Here is a 17,648-nt window from a genome sequence, read left to right as displayed (position 1 = left end):
TAGATATGTATATACATTTTTATCACCTGCTTTTTTAAAACAGCTTTATTGAGATACAATTCACATACTACACAATTGCCCATTTAACTGACTTATTTAGTGGTTTTCAGTATATTCAGAGTTGTGCAACCTTCGCTAAAATTGATTTTTAGGGGGCGCCTGGGTGGCTCAGTCGTTAAGCGTCTGCCTTTGGCTCAGGTCATGATCGCAGGGTCCTGGGATCGAGCCCCGCATTGGGCTCCCTGCTCCGCGGGGAGCCTGCTTCTCCCTCTCCCACTCCCCCTGCTTGTGTTCCCTCTCTCGCTGTGTCTCTCTCTGCCACATAAATAAATAAAATCTTTTTAAAAAATTGATTTTTAGAACACTTTCTCCACCCCACAAAGAAACCCCCGGCCCATCAGCAGTCACTCCCCATGACCCTCAATCCACCCACCGCTCCTTGGAAACCACTAATCTACTTTCTACTCCATCAATTTGCCTATTTAAGACATTGCACATAAATGGAGCTCTACAATATGTTGTCTTTTGTGACCGGATTCTTTCACTTCGCATAATGTTTTCAAAGTTCATCCATGTTGGAGCATGTATTAACAGTTCATTCTTTTTATTGCCAAGTAGTATTCCATTTTACAGATATGCCACATTTTATTTATCAATTGATCAGATGACAGACATTTGGGTTGTTTTCACATTTTGACTATTATCAATAATGCTATGAACACCCACGTACCAATTTTTATATGGACAACTGTTTTCATCTCTCTTGGGTATAGCCCTAGGAGTGGAATTGATGAGTCATATGGTCACAATGTTTAACCTTTTGAGAAACTGCTGGACTGTTTCCCAAAGTGGCTGCAATACTTTATATCCTACCAACAGTATATGAGAGTCTCAATTTTTTCCACATCCTCAACACTACTAGGGTCTGTCTTTTGACTATAGCCATCTTAGTGTGTATGTGAAGTGGTATGTCAAGGTGGTTTTGATTCACGTTTCCCTGAGGGCTGGTGATGTTGAGCTTCTCATAATTTGCTTGCTGACCGTGCGTACATCATCTTCGGAGAAACAGCCATGCAGATCTTGCTCATTTTTAAACTATGTTGTGTTTTTATTGTGTTATAAGTTTTTACATATTCCGAATACAAGTCCCTTATCAGAGAAGTAATTGGTAAACATTTTCTCCCACTCTCTGGGTTCTCACTTTTTAAAAAAAAATATTTTATTTATTTATTTGTCAGAGAGAGAGTGCGCGCGCACAAGCAGGGGGAGCGGCAGGCAGAGGGAGAAGCAGGCTTCCCAAGCTGAGCAAGGAGCCCAATGTGGGACTCGATCTCAGGACTCTGGGATCATGACCTGAGCCGAAGGCAGATGCTTAACCAACTGAGCCACCCAGGCATCCCTATTTTCTCACTTTCTTAATAGTGTCCTCTGAAGTATAAGAGTTTTTAATTTTGATGAAGTTCAATTTATCTATTTTTTATTCTGTCACTTGTGCTTTCAGTTCATATCAAACAAAGCTCTACCTAACTTCAGGTCAGAAAGATTTATACCTATATTTTCTTCTAAGAGTTCTAAAGTTTTGGCTCTTACATTTAGGTCTGTCTTACATTTAGAGTTAAGGTGTCCAACTTCTTTCTTTTGCATATAGATATCCAGTTGTCCCAGCATCATTTGTTGAAAAAACACTGGATGCTCTTGGCACTTGCTGAAAATCAGCTGATCACAGACACATGGATTTATTTCTGGACTCATCATTCTATTCGACTGTCTATCCTTATGCCAGTACCACACAGTCTTGACTATGGTAGCTTTGTTTGAAGTTATGAAATTGGAAGTGTGAGCCTTCCAACTTTCTTCTGCCTTTTAAAGATTGTTTTGGCAACTCCAGGTGTCTTTATTTCCACATGGATTTTAGGATCTACTTGTCAATTTCAGCAAAAAAGCAAGCTGGAATTTTGATAAGGATTCCACTGAATCTGCAGATCAATCTGGGCAGTATTAACATCTTAACAATATTAAGTCTTCTGATTTGTGAACATTGGGTCATTCTATGGTAGTGTATATTTTCATTCTTTTGTATTACTGAAAAATACTCCACTACCAAGATGTACCACATCTAATCAACCAGTCCCCTACTGATGGATGTTTGAGTTTTCAATTTTTGCTATTACAGATAATACCACAATGAGTATCATTGTGCACACATCTTCTGTACTTTTGCCAGTGTGTCTTTGGGATAGATCCCTGGAAAAGGGACTGCTGGGTCAAGGGTAAATTCGCCTGATATTGCCAAATTGTGTCCGACAGGTGCCATATCCCCGCCAGTGATATTTGAGAATGCACCCAGTACCAGGCAATTTTAAGGTGTACTAGGGTTGAGAGCCTTGAAATTAAAAAAAAAAAAACTAGCTATGAGAGTACTCAGAAGAGAAAAGTCATCCGAGTGGGTGTTGCCTGCAGGAACTGTCCAGTGAATAGGCAGAGGCCTTGATGGGGAGAGGTGGACAGAGAACTGAGGAAAAAGGGGAAGGAATTTAGGGTAAGAGGAAGGCTTTACAAATAAAGCCTGTACCAGAAACTTCCAGCTTCTAAGGGTGGAAAAATCCAAATGCTCCTTGCCTTCTACCTGCCTCAATTTCCATAAACTAGGCAGCTTCTCCCAAGCAAAAAGCCACAGAGGCTGGAATCAAACACTCTAGGTCCCAGGAAAGTAAGAGGACAAAAGGTGTCCTCAGTACACACGGGGAGCAGTAACAAAGTCAGGAGGCCTGGGTTCAAGTCTCACCTGTCTCTTACTGCCTAAAAATCTTAGATGCATCCATTTTCCAAGCTTCATTTTCTTTCTCTGTTAAATCTGGAGAAAAATCCCCGCCTCACTCACCTCTCAGGCTTGTGGAGACCAGTCAGGAGAACGCCTGTGACAATTCTTTGGGAACTGAAAAGTGCCATACAAATGGAAGAGATTCTTACTGAGCAAGCTGGATTTGAATTCTGGCTTGGCCACTTGCTACCTGACGTTTCTCAATTATAAAACAGAGATAATAACACTTATTTCACAGGCTTATTTTAAGAAGAAATTATATAATGCATGTAAAGTGCTTGGCACGGTGCCTGACAAAGAGCAAGTGCTCAAAAAGGTTGCTTAGTAGTATTACCACAAGTAAAGTTATCATTTACTGTAAAACTTTGGGCAAATAAATGTTCATATATGTTTCGCATGAACACGGAGAAAAGTGTGAAAGAAGAAGCAAATCAGTAACACTAGTTACCTTGGGGGATAAAGTTAAGGAGAGAGAGTGATTGCTGGCTTTCTCTTTGAACAACTCTAAGTTGTTTGGCTTCTGAGTCTGACTGGAAAAATCTAATGAGGCATCTCTGATGGGAAAAAAGGGGGGATGCAATTGAAAATGGGTACCCAGGGAGGGCTTCACAGCTACTGATGATATTCTACGTCTTCACTGTGCAACGTGCAATTCATTTTATTATTTACAGCAGGAGTCAGCAGACTTATCCTGTACAAGGCAGGCAGTAAATACTTCAGGCTCTGCAGGCCACAGAGCCTCTGTCGTAACTACTCAAGTCTGCTACTGTAGCACAAAAGCCGCACAGACAATACATACGTAAGTGTGGCCGTGTTCCAACAGGACTGTGACAAGCAGCGGGCTGGAGCTGGCTCATGGTTCATAGGCCGATAACCCCTGATTTACACCTTTATATATGTTATGCATATTCTTCTTCATGTCTGAAGAAATTTAACAATTTAAAAATATCAAACACACATGCAAAAAAGCTTTCAAATCTGTTCCCTAAAATGAAAAATCCAACAAAGTATATTTAAACAAATGAATTCAGCACAGAACAATTCAATCTTAAATCTACAATCTAATCTTAACTAAAATCTTAAAGACACATTTTCTTCCAAAATTTATTTCATGTAAGAAAATTTTTCCTGCTCAGTTCTCTCCTCTGCCTTCACCCTGTACTAAAATATTCACATCACACTTTATGTCTGCCTATCAAGGTGGAAAAATACAGTCATCAGCCCTTCGGGTTTCTTTTTAAGCACCTGCCCCACCCTATACCCATTCTCTCAATGTTTCAACTTCCTCCTCCTTAAAATAACGAATTTAAGGTAGAAAGAAATGAGGAAGAATGGAAATTTACAAGAAAGAGAGCATGACTGATAATTGTTACCAAGAAAACATTTTCCCTTTTTGCTCTTAATAGGCTGTAAAGCTGATGCAATTAAATTATAACTATAGCAACTCAGCTGGCACCACAGTCCCTTTGCTCGGGCAGCATCCTTGCACACAAGCACAGACCCTGCGTGCTCAAGACTGAGGCTAACTGCAGGCAGTCAGCAGCAACAGAAAGGAGCCTGCAGGAGGACAAGTAAGCAGAGATGTCTAAAGGCTGGCAGGGGTGTTGGGGAACGGTGCAGGGGAGCAACTGGCTGGATTAAAAAAAAAAAAAAAATCCCTGCCAGGGTTCCTCTGATTTGTCTTCGCCAACACCGATGGAACCGAAACTAACTAGTATTTAAAAAAATAAAATTCTGGAGAGACCTACAGAAGAATTCCCACAACATCCTTACTAACTCAGCGGAGCAGCCAAAGCATTCAGCTTTCAAGATTAGTTGGGAAAAGAATGTAGACCTTATGCTCACTCTTGTGACATTTATTACAAACCCAAAATAACGTCCCTGTGGAAACATCAGCATTTAGGTCTTTCTCAAGTTCAAGCAATGAAGACTGAGCAGACGACTGACAATTTCCCACATCTCCCACACAGAATCTCAGTGATTTTCCAGACCCACTGAGGTCACAAGTACCGGCACCCCTTCATCCTTCCCTGGCCCTTCCATCGGGGCTAAAAGAGCATGTGCTCTGGAGTCAGCCTTCCTAGGTTGGAGATCTGGCTCAACACTCATCAGCTGTGCGACCTGACAGTTACCTGCCCTCTCTGAGCCTTAGCTGCTCAACTGTAATAAGGGGACAACAGTCCTAATATTCATTGTGAGGATTAAGCAAACTCTGAAGTCTAGCCAAGTTTCTGACACATAAGTCATCAGTAAATCACATTTCTTATGGAAAGCGGCAAGTTTTTTTCTTCTGTCTCCCCAAATTACAAGCTCCTTGAGGGCAAGAACCATGCCTAATTCATGGTTGTAGCCCCAGAGATGGCCCAGAACTGGCTAGTGGGGCCCCCAACACATGACTGTGAAATCAACAGCCCACTGCTGATGCTGTGTAGCAGCAGAAGCCACCGGCCAGACAGCCAGTACTTTTCCTCAGCTGCACTCTTGGGGCTGCCCACTCTCCCGTTCTATGGTCACCTGGCAGGCACTACACGTCCAAGGCCTTGTAGCAGCAGCTGTTGGGATCGCTAATGATGACCAGACAGAATCACCCCTCACTTGGATGGCTTTTCATCACTGACTGCTCATCAATTTCTTCCAAGTGCATTTAAAAAGTGTGCTCATCTCTGAGTGCTCCCTGGCTTTGAAGGTAACATTTATCTGTGTAAACCACATTTATGACCCAATGGTCAGCAAAGTCAATCAGGAACTACGGTAACGGGTTTCTGTGTGACAAAGCTCTTCGTCCTTTCCCATCCTGATCATCTCTGCCTGTGATACGGGCTCACAGCTTGGTCAGGCAGACAAGCTGGAAAACCTGGGGGCAGGGAGACAGAGCAAGGCTGCTGACCTGTTTAAAAAACCTTTCTGAATTCCCAAGAATCAGGTTTGTGTCTGTCATTTACAGACCGCATCTTAGTTCAAGAGAGGAAAAGAAGAATCGGATCCTGCCCCTGAGCCACCCAGTAGCAGCGCTGCCTCCCCACCAGTACTCACGCCTTGACATCTGCTGTCTCCTGGGACGTGCGTGTGAGAGTACGGGAACGCAGGCGCTCGCCCGCCTGCTGGATCTCCTGCAGATTCCGTTCCACATGGGGAAGCTCTGAGATGCCCTCAGTCTCAGCAGCAAGCTGTTCAGCTTGCTGAAGGAGCTCACCAAACCCCTCAGTATCCATTGGAGTTGCAGATCCTAGCTGGGGGAGGAAAAGAAGAGACCTAAATCAAGGGGAGGACAGGCTTTGAACGCTGCCCGAGTCTGTTACAAGCTAAACGGAACACGAGGACTTTTTGTAAACAGACAAGGAGACAGCTCACCAACAAGCAGGATTTGTTCCTGAACAGAGCCCAAGAACAGGCCTGACAGAGAAAATGAGTCAGACTGTGAAGAAATAGATCATTTCTGTGCATATTGACAACCCCAAGATTGATTCCTGCCACCAGAACAAATGCAAAGATATTAAGCTACAGACCAGAATTCCTGCCTCCTTCCACAGACTCAAAGCTGACAAGGAATGGAAACCACGGTGGCAACCGCTGGGAGGCTAAACAACAACCACCCTGCACCTCTTATTCCTCCACCTTTCTTAGAAAAACCCCACCATCCAGAGAGGCCCTAATCTCACATGATTCTTAACAACTCTACTGAGGCTCCTGAGTGGACAGGAGAAGCAACTCCAGTCCACAGAGCTGTCAGGTGCCCAGGGTATTCTCGGCAGCAATGTGGCTGGACGGACACAGGTACACAGGTCTCCTGACTAATCCCATCTTATTCTCACACATCTGCTCCTTCACTAACATAAAAGACAGGCTTTTAAAATTCACGTTCAAGGGGCACCTGGGTGGCTCAGTCGTTAGGCATCTGCCTTCGGCTCGGGTCATGATCCCGGGGTCCTGGTATCGAGCCCCGCATCGGGCTCCCTGCTCTGCGGGAAGTCTGCTTCTCCCTCTCCCACTCCCCCTGCTTGTGTTCCCTCTCTCGCTGTGTCTCTCTCGCTGTCAAATAAATAAATAAAATCTTAAAAAAATAACAAATAAATAAAAAAAAAAATTAATTTTCAAGTCTCCATTCACACATTCTTTAGTTTAAAAGGTTACTGAGAGCAGAGAGCTGCTGGTTATAGATGACATTCAGGACATGAGACTTTAATTGTTACTACACCTACTACTTTTAGAAATGCCATTGTTGGGGCGCCTGGGTGGCTCAGTCAGGAAGTGTCCAACTCTTGATTTTGGCTCACGGCATGATCTCAGGGTCGTGAGATCGAGCCCCTCATCTGGCTCCATGGTGGGCGTGGAGCCTACTTAAGATTCTCTCCCCCTCCCCCGCTGCCCCTCCCCCACCCCTCTCTAAAAAAAAGAGAAAGAAAAATAAATGCCATTGCTACTAATAATTATATTAATAAAAATAGCAGCTGGCTTCTAGACCATAAATATTAACAAGACCACCTGTTTCTCCAACAGTTGAATGAGTAAAGTCCTATGAACAGTGTTGCTATTTGAAGGACATTACATATTTATGAATCTTATATATACTGTATCATCCTTGTATAAGATTCTTGACCAAGAGAATGTTTTTAACTCTACCACTACTTAAATCAACAGAACATAAACAGTATCGCCATCATTAAAAAAAAAAACTGACATTGTTAAAAGGTTAACAAAATTATTTATGAAAAAACTAAAATCCTTTAAATAGTAGCTCTTGTTGGATTATACTCTTCTTGTTTTAAACCCATGCCTTCTACTGCACCTTTGTTTTTTGTTTTTTTTTTTTTAAAGATTTTATTTATTTATTTGAGAGAGAGAGAATGAGAGAGACAGCACATGAGAGGGGGGAGGGTCAGAGGGAGAAGCAGACTCCCTGCTGAGCAGGGAGCCCGACGTGGGACTCGATCCAGGGACTCCAGGATCATGACCTGAGCCGAAGGCAGTCGCTTAACCAACTGAGCCACCCAGGCGCCCTCTACTGCACCTTTGAAATACCACTGGTCTACAATGATAGTTACGATGGTGATATAATATATAATTATATCTCAGCTATAAAGCACAGGTTATTGTTAAAAGGGCATGGTTATCAACATAAATCCACAGCAGGAGAATGAGGACTTTTTCAAATGGACATTAAAAGACATTAACTTTAAAGGTAAAGGCACAAGGTTAAAACAAAAATAGCTCAGCTCGGTAAACATAAAAACACTTGGGTATTCTTTAATCTTTATAGACAAAAAGTCATATACACACTAACTCTCTTCCTAAAGTTTCTAGATAATCATTGTTTTGTTTTATTTTGACCCAGTAGAATGAGGCTGTAACTGGCCATCTTTACCTGTGGGAAAATGGGGATGGCAGAACAAGGAACACATTCTCCCAAACAGAAGAAAGCAATGAGTATTTTTAAACAACAGCTCCTGTCTGATAGAGAAATGCTTTTCCTCAGAAACCAACAGGGCCAATAACATTCTACTAACAGAAACATGGTCGCTCACCAGAAAGGGGAAAGAAAAGTAATATGCTGCCTCTTCCCCCTACCCCTTTTTACTCTAAGATAAAAATAATTTGTCTAACAGAGCCAAAAGACAAAAAAATACTTTTTTTCTTTCATAAGGAAAATTTTAGAACTCCCCGAATAAAGAACTGAATGAAACAAACTTTTCTAAGTTTAAAAAAGAAAGAAAAAACAGGAAAAAGAAATACATCTAACATTTTGCATCCATGCCAGATAAATTCAGACAAAGGAAATGCTCAACTTCTCAAATGACCTGCCCATAAAAAGACTTATAGAGTGATGGAGTGGAATATAAATAATAAATGCAAAATAAAAGTCATGATTTACTTTAATACGGTCCAGTAAATAAGATTGTTTTTAAAGATTTATTTATTTAGACAGAGGGAGAGAGCACGAGCAGGGGGAGGGGGGCAGAGGGAGAAGCAGGCTCCTGCTAAGCAGGGAGCCCACCGTGGGGCCTCAATCCCAGGACCCTGGGATCATGACCTGAGCAGAAGGCAGACGATTAACCGATTAACTGACTGAGCCATCAATCCCTGAGCTCTAATCTTTGTCAACAAAACCTGCTCCTCGGTCTTCTCAGTGTGGAGCTGCCCCTACTCAGCTGCTTGGGCCAAAATCCTTGAAAGCCTCCACAACTCATCCAGGCCAACAAAGCCTTTCAAATCCACCTGCAAAATGCACCCAGAATCTACTTCTTCCCACCACCTGCACCCACTCAAGTCACTGTCACCTCTTCCCTGGCCTCCCTGCTTCAGCCACTGCCTCCTATAGTCTATGTGATCCCTTCAAAGGATCCTTCCTCTGCTTAAACCTCTTGTACAGAGTGAAGCCCTAAAGAGCAGACTTACCTCCTCTTACCTCCCAGACTCATCTCCAGCCCTGTCTCCTTTTCCTTTCCTGGGCTCCAGTCACCCTGGGGCCTCCATGCCAGTCCCCCAATGGGTCAGGCACATTCCTGCCCTAGAGCCTTTGTACGCCTTGTTTCCTCTATCTGGAATGCTCCTCTCCCAGATACGCTCTTAACTGATTCCCTGTCTCTGTTTTTGATGCCAACCTAGAAAAAAATATTTAAGAGTGCAATCTGCAACCACGCCTAGTACCCCTCACCTCCCTTACTGTCTGTCATCCCTGCTAGAATGCAAGCTGCACAGGACAGGGATTTTGTGTGTGTGTTTTGTTCACTGATGTATCCCAAGCTTCTAGAACAGCACCTAGCACACAGTAGGTGCTCATTTGTTGAATGAATAGGAGTTTTATTCTTCCATTTGTGGAGAGTCTGTTCTTCTTGAAGGCTTCCTGCACTCTCCTGCCAAATCAGCACCCACAGGCAAGCAAAGACCAGAGCAAAAACATTCCCTTCCGACTACCAACTGATACTTAACATTTCTGAGGCTGCACAGCATAAGGCAATGACAGTATAAATGGCATGAATTCAGATCGCACTTGGTCCAGACTAGTACTCTCCCTCTAAATACCCAGACGAAAACCAATGGTATTTTAGAGGAAAATAAACAAACAAACCCGTTTTCAGGTGAACAGAATTCCAAACCAAAAGAATAAATATACGTATAGAAAGAATTTCATTATACAACTTCAGAGTAGAAAATAAGCTTGTTCCATGTCTGTCTGAGAGAAAAGAGCTATATATTTAATACAATACTTGGGAAAAACTGGATCTGTCCTGCATTATAACTCACCCAGTGGAAATTAATTTATAAAAAAGTTATTAAAGTTTCCGAATCTATATTCTGATGCAGTCATCATCCCGTTTCATTAAAATTTTTAAATTATGATTAATTTCATAAATATAAGGACAATTTTTACCCCCTCCACAAAATAAATACTAATTTAGCCATAAAATATATGGGTTAAACCAACCAAATACCAGTTTTGACTCAAGATACTAAAAACTGATCATGAAAATAACTTCACTAGCTTTGTCCAAGAGAGAACTTGGGAGTGGGGGGAATGAAGTCTAAGCCTCGTGTTGGAAAATCTGGCCAGGACCCATGCAGAGACTGGACGCCAGCTGTACCCTTTACGAGCTATGGAGGAGGAAGCCAGGAAGAAACCACATGGAGGACCCAACCAAGGAAGCCGAATGTGAAACAGTCAGTGCAGCAATATTGGGGCTAGGAGGGAAAGGGCTAGCACTAGGGCTCCTCTGCCATCAATGACTAAGCCTGACCGAAGAGGCCTTTGGGAACACTGAGAGGTGCTTCAGAGAGCATCACAGGGTACCAAGGTCCCGGGCATCAAACCTCTCCCATGCCACTTAGCAGAAGTCCTACTGAGCCTCCCTAGACCTCCTCAAACACCAGAGCAAACAAAAGCTTTAAAATGAAGGGCAAAGGTATCCCTGCTGTTAGAAAGCAAGATTGGTTACTCTTGGGGGAAGGGGGCCAATGTGACAGAAGGGAGAATTCTGAGAGGCTGGTAATTCTCTGGAGTTTTTTTTAGCTGAGTGCTGCTTAACAGTGTGCTCACTTTGAGGAAATTCACTGAGCTGGACTCAGGATTTGTGCACTTTTCTGTGTATCACACTTCAAGAAAAAAGTTACTCCCAAAATGAAAAATAATAATCCATGGTTTTTCAGAGGCTACAGTAGGACACCCCACGATGTTGGAAATAAGGAATGCTCTTAGAAGTTTCCGTAATCGAGATCTCTTCACCATACGCAGAGGATGCTGAGAAAACTAAGCAGAGAAAAAATTAAAGCCCACAGCTTTAGAGAGACAGCTTCTACCTACAGCTAAAATCAAGGGCTGAGCAGACTTCCATTTCCTCAAATTAGTCAGCACTCACCTGTCTGTCATTCAGCATCCAAAAATTGCCCCTTCTAGGCACATAAACATTCTTAAATGAGAAGAGAAAAAAAAAAATCTCCAAATTGCATATAGGATGAAATGAACTAGATAAAAAGGCAGAGCAAAAATGCATCAAATAATTTCAGTTCACTTCCTATTAATATGTGTCTTAATTATGAAAAATACGGTGATTTTCACATTCTCAATATAACCATGTTAAATATTTAATCAAGCCAGAAAAGAGTAGTGTAGTATAATAAAAAATTTATTTGGTCTTTGTCCCAGTTCCTGGCATAAAGCTCCTAAAACCCTTGGAATACCCTGAGGTTATGAGTCTTTGGTAACTTACAAGGAGGCCCCCTAGAGCACACTTGAGCTTATGTTAATGAGGTAACTTGGAGTGGGATGGGAGCCTGGATAGCCTCAGGATGGGACCCGTCACCAGAAAAGACCAAATGATTAGAGTTGGAGCTCTCAGCCCCAGCCACCAACCTCTGGGAAGGAAAAGGGGACTGCAGATGAAGCTCTACAAAAACTCTTCAACAGTGAGATTTGATGACCCTCTGGGTTGGGGACCACATGCTGGGAGGGTCGCACACTCCAGTTCCATAGAGACAGAAGCTCCTGTGCTCAGGGTCCTTCCAGACCCCTACCTCTGTATCACACTGCTCATGTGTATTCTTTATAATAAACTGGTAAACATAAGTAAATGTTTCTCTGAGCTCTATGAGCCTCTCTAGCAAATTAATGGAACCTGAAGAGAGGCTTGCAGGAACCTCCCATCTACAGCCAGTAGCTCAGAAGCACACGTGACAACCTGGCCTTCTGACTGGCTTCTGAAAAGGGGTGGGGGGGTGCACAGTCTTGTGGGACTGAACCCTTAGGTGGTGGGATCTGATGCTGTCTCCAGGTACACAGTGTCAGAAGTGAGTTAAACTGCAACAGCCAGCTGGTGTGCAGAGAATCTCAGAATTGCCTGATGTGTGGAAAACCCACACATCGGGTGTCAAAAGTGAAGCTCTATAGCGGTGAGGCAGAGTAGTGTGAGAGTGAAGCAAACACACCAAGAGTATTTTTCCCTTGCAAATGGATAATAAAATATTCAAATTGCTCAACACTTCTAGACCATTTTACATCAGTATTCTCAGAGTGGCCCCTTCAGGATTTTGCAGATGGTCTGTTTCTTAGTTTCTTACAGTATTCATGCTTATTGTATTAAAATGTCTACACATCTGTTTTCTGGTATTAATTATTAGTTCATTAGTGTCTTTTCTTCTAAAGCTTCATCAGCCACAAGTAGAACACGTCTTCCCACTTTCCCAGGGCTTTGTGGGCTCCCAAGCTGGGGAACCACTGAGTGCTTTAAAGACCACTGGGTCATCTCAGAAATGGCTGTGATGCACTAGTTCTCTTGGCATAAGCCCATGTGACTTCCAGGATATACTTCCAAAATTAGCACCTTCAGTGCCTCAAAGCTGACAGAAAACAAAGTTAAATATGAAAGAGCCTCATAGCCACCCATCCTAGACCTGTCTACCAAACTCTTTTCCAGTTTCTAGTCTTTGAGACTGGCATCCTAGGGCAAGGGTCAGCAAGCTTTTTCTGTAAAGGACTGGACAGCAAATTATTTTAGGCTTTCGGGGCCATTCTCTATTGCAACTGCATAATTGTGCTTGAAAGTGGATAATATGTGAACAAATGAGCATGGCTGTGCTCCAATAAAATTTTCATCATGGCCAGTCAAATATGAATTTCATGTAATTTTCACTTGCCACAAAATATTCTTCTTTGGATTTTTTTCCCAACAATTTAAAGATGTAAAAACCCTTGTTAGCTTCTCAGGCCTACAGGTTTATATAGTTCGCCAAGCCCTGCTTTGCCTAGGGTATCTGATATAGACTTGGTAAGTAAATCCTGATTCAGCACTTACCGGCTCTGTGGCCCCAGCAGAGCTGCCCTCACTAGACCTGAGCAGTGAAAACACTGCTGTAAAGATCAACACAACAGGCCCATTGTCATTCCCCTTCCCTCTTTAAACTGTTTATTTAGAGACTATATTTGGGGGAAGAAATCTGTTTTGTAAATGAAATTTATCCAGGAAATGTTCTTTTGACCTAATGCACAGAATGCTAGAGGGATCTCTCTGCTCTTTTCAAGTGGCAGTGCAACATATCAAACCCATTTGCATTTTTCCTTTTCCTTATCAATCACCCACAATCCAAATAGGACAGTTATCCAAGGAATATGAAGGGGTAACAAAGAGACAAAAAGAAATAGCAAGGACATCTGTCTTTCCTTCAGTGTTAAAGGAATCTCTCTCAGTTCACTGACTGCGCAGGGAAATGACACCACCTATTTTCCCTGCAGAATTTCAATACACTCAGGCAATACTGATAAGTACTCATTGTGAAATTCTAATCTTACCACACACCCAAGTATTACCTCTTTCAACTACAAAGATCCTGCAATCTAAAAAATGCACTTTTAGCATTGCTATACTTTTATGGATGCTGTCAGAGGGGGGAGGGGATTTTTTATATATTTCAGAGGAAATAACTGGTGCTAGTTATACCTCTTTTCTTCAAAATATACAACTAAGTGTTACTCCTTTTACAATTATTTTTAGAAGTTTTAATGTGACAGTAAGATAAATAAAATACACACACACACATAGATGTATTTTTTTAAACAGAATGGGTAAACAGGAGAAGACTGCACTTTGAACTGCCTGGTTTGAATCTACAATGTTCACTTACTAGCTGAAAGTGGGTCGATTTACCCCTGGGATAAATCTAAATCTCTCCTCTCAATTTCCTTATCTATAAAAAGGAGATGATAATCCCTATCTACTTCAAGGGGTTGATGATACACAGAAAGGATTTTATAAACTCTACTGATTTATATCATCGTAAAACATTCTTTTCGTTTTTATTCCAAAGTTGCCAATTTGGCAACATTCTGTCATTTAATTATAAACATCTCTGCTTCAAAAATCTTCTAGTAAATATTTGATACCAAATTATAACTTATTTAAGCACAACTTCATATCATTCAGTAAGAACTTCTGGAAGGCAGTTACAACTTTTAAATGTATATTACCCACTATCAAATATGATTTTTATTAGAACTCCAAATTTCCACAGGGAAGATGTGATTCAAAAGAAATTTAGCACTGAATTTTGAGTAGAAATCTTGCCCTCAAACCTTATTAATTACACTTCACAGGATTAAAACACAAGAAAAGTGTTCAATATTCAACACCAAAGATTATTGAGTAAGGCCTCACTCAAGGTATCAAAAGCTTAAGACTGATTCTGCTCTCCTCTCTTCTTTTGAAAATGTAAACTATGGTTAGATGACGTATCATTCCACTTTTTGCTGTATCTGTCAGCTGTCATTTATAACAACCACCAAAGAGAAAATTACATCCTAACAGATACTACTGTTTCAGCCGCCTTTAGGAAGATGAAAAAAAAAATCTGTTGTGGAGAATTCTTTCTAGTCCTGTGAGACTAAGTAAAAGAGACTTGGATCTAATCATTATTCAGAAGGTAGACTTCTGGAGAAAACAAAGAACTAAAATAAATTATCCCAGACAGAAGAGAAATTAAAGACCTAGGTGATTCAGTACTGGCACTGGCCTGGGTGATTCAGTGTTTGCAGTTACGGAAGGCCCAGTATCAGCTTTCCTAATACATAAAATGCCACTTGTATTTCATCTCCAATGAGCAAAGAGGAGCAACCTGGCATTACAGAGAAACACAGAGTATCTACATAGGGAACTTTCTGATAAACTCTCAGCTGTCCAGTAGGCTGTCCAGTCCAACAGCAGAGTAGAAGCTGGGCCTGGAATGGAAGAACTGTGCACCGCAGCCTGGCTTTGCCCCACACCAGCATCTGACCCTGGGGCTAGTGTGGGCCCTTTCCCCTCTCTGGATTCCAGTTTCATCACCACTGAGATGAGGGGGTTGGCTCGGGTAATTTCTAAGAGCCTGCTCCTCATGAAGAATCTACAAATGCAGAATATTTTAAGTCAGTCTTTAAACTCACTTCATGTGTCCTTGGAAGGAGCAGCCTCATTTTAGTGGTGATGGAAAATTATCTGTATATATAGAACCTAAGGAATGACACCAGCCCCATCTTACAACTGGCATAAGCAGGGGAAGATCACCAAGTTAGTCTCTAAAAGGTCTTTGGCTCTGGTTCTTCTCTCTAAACCAATGTTTCTCAACTGGGGGCAATTTTGCCTCCCCAGAGGTCACCAGCAAAATCTAGAAACATTTTTGGTTGTCACAATTCAGGGAGACAGGCCACAGGCTACTGACATCTAGAGGGTAGAGGCCAAGGGTGCTGCTAAACATCCTACAATGCACAGCACAGCCTCCAGAACAAAGAATTATCTAGCCCCAAATATCAACAGTGCAGAGGCTGAGAAGCCCTGTTGTAAACCAAGGAAGGCTTCTTGTCCTGAGGGCAGGACACCAACATCAAAGGCACTAGGAACCTCTGGAAATACATGCAGACTGTTTTTCTTAATATAAGAAAAGCCCTACAGCTTTTATCAGATTCTAATAAAAGTCTGAGTCCTCCATCACCACCAAATAATCTTAAAACCACTATATATACAGAATTCTCTCATTTGGGATTTTTATGGTGGTATATTCATACCCTGGTATATCACACAGCAACAGAAGAGACTGGAACTACAGCTACATGGAATATGGATAAATTTTGCAGACACAGTGGTTAACTAAAGCAGCCAGATTTATTTAAAAAAAGAGGGGCACTTGGGTGGCTCAGTTGTTAAGCGTCTGCTTTGCCTCAGGTCACGATCTCAGGGTCCTGGGATCGAGTCCCACATGGGGCTCCCCGCTCAGCGGGAAGCCTGCTTCTCCCTCTCCCACTCCCCCTGCTTGTGTTCCCTCTCTCACTGTGTCTCTCTGTCAAATAAATAAATTAAATATTTTTTAAAATAAATAAATAAAAAACAAACATACTGCATGATTGCATTTAACGGATTTTAAGAACAGAAAAACTAAATCATCTATGGTGCTAGAAATCAGAACACTAGTTATTACAGTGTGGGAGCGACCGATTGGAAAGGAGCACAACAGAACTTTCTGGGTGCTATGGACTGTAACGGGACCCTCAAAAATTCCTACGTCAAAGCCCTAAGACCCAACGTGTGGTATCTGGAGAAGGGGCCTTTGGAAGGTAATGAGGTTTAGATGAGCTCACGAAGATGCGGCCCTCATGAAGGGATTAGTGTCCCACTAAGAGACACCAGAGGGCTTCCTTCCCCCCAGCCCCCTACACCGCATTCACCCAGGAAAGAACACGTGAGCACACAGTGAGATAGCAGCCATCTAAAAACCAGGAGGCAGGTACTCACCAGGACCCAACCATGCTGGGACTCTGATCTCAAGAATTCCAGCCTCCAGAACTGTGGCAAAATAAACTTTTTGCTATTGAAGCCACCCAGTCTATGGTATTTTGTTACGGCAGCTCACTCTAAGAAGCTGGGGTATTGGAAATGTTCCATATCTCAGTATGATTGGTAGTCACGAGTGACTACGTAAAAATACACTGAGCTATACACTTAAGGTCTGTTCACAGATAATTCACAGAAAAGCAAGAAACATTAGCATAGCAAGAAACTTAACTTAGCATCGCCTCCAGAAAGCAAAGGGAAGAGTTGGGACTTTTCATTTTACACCCCTCTGTCAGTCTGAATTCTTTTCCATGGCTATATGTGACCCTGTCTAATTTTAAATAACTTGTTAATTTCTAAATTGCTCTAAACCCTCTGCTTCAGTGTGTTTGTCTCACCACTGGCCCCAAATCCTCAATGGCAATGACTATCAAATCCACACTCCCACTCTGCTCCCTGCACTCACACTCCAACCCAGAGCTTCCAGGCACTGCCTCCGCGTTTCCACTCCAGCACATAACTGTCACACCTGGGACGTCTCAAAATGCAGTTATCCACCCACCCCGCCCCCTCCTCAGCTCCTCCTCTCTGTCCCCTGGCTTCTCTCTCTCTCTCTCTCTCTCTCTCTCTCTCTCTCTCTCGGGTTCTAACTCACCCTTCTCCTTTACATCTGCACATGACCTCAGACTTTATTTACAGGTATTCTCTACTCTCCAGGCTCAAAAACCAACAAGATGCAGATACATTTTTTGAGAGAAAGGGTAGGTATTCCTCATTACCCAAACTCAGGAAACCAAATACTTTATATTCATCTGATGGGGACATCATTCACTCTCCAAACTTGCTATCCAAACTCTCATCACCTAACAGATTTACATAGCAAGGGATACTTGTATTTTTGCAGCATCTTCCAACTATTGCTTTTTCCCCCAGCTTTATTCATATATAACTGATACATAATACGGTGTAAGTTTAAGATATACAGAGTAACATATATTTCTGCATGTATTGGGAAATGATTATCACGATAAAGTTAGTCTAAC

The 17,648-nt window shown here is 42.2% G+C and overlaps 1 protein-coding gene across 1 annotated transcript in view; it reads right to left on the bottom strand.

Annotated features, from left to right (window-relative positions):
- Window positions 1-17,648, bottom strand: part of NUP93 (nucleoporin 93) — a 110,001-nt gene that overhangs the window by 85,203 nt on the left and 7,150 nt on the right. Inside the window, exon 2 of the mRNA XM_032424606.1 lies at window positions 5,855-6,051. Within this exon, the coding sequence (XP_032280497.1) occupies window positions 5,855-6,033 (179 nt within the window). The 5' untranslated portion in view covers window positions 6,034-6,051. The remainder of the gene's footprint in view (window positions 1-5,854; window positions 6,052-17,648) is intronic.

Source organism: Phoca vitulina, unplaced genomic scaffold (assembly GCF_004348235.1).
Source record: "Phoca vitulina isolate PV1807 unplaced genomic scaffold, GSC_HSeal_1.0 scaffold30, whole genome shotgun sequence".
Lineage (NCBI taxonomy): Eukaryota > Metazoa > Chordata > Mammalia > Carnivora > Phocidae > Phoca > Phoca vitulina.
Note: the sequence above shows the minus strand (reverse complement) of the source record. Positions and strands in the feature narration are given on the sequence as shown.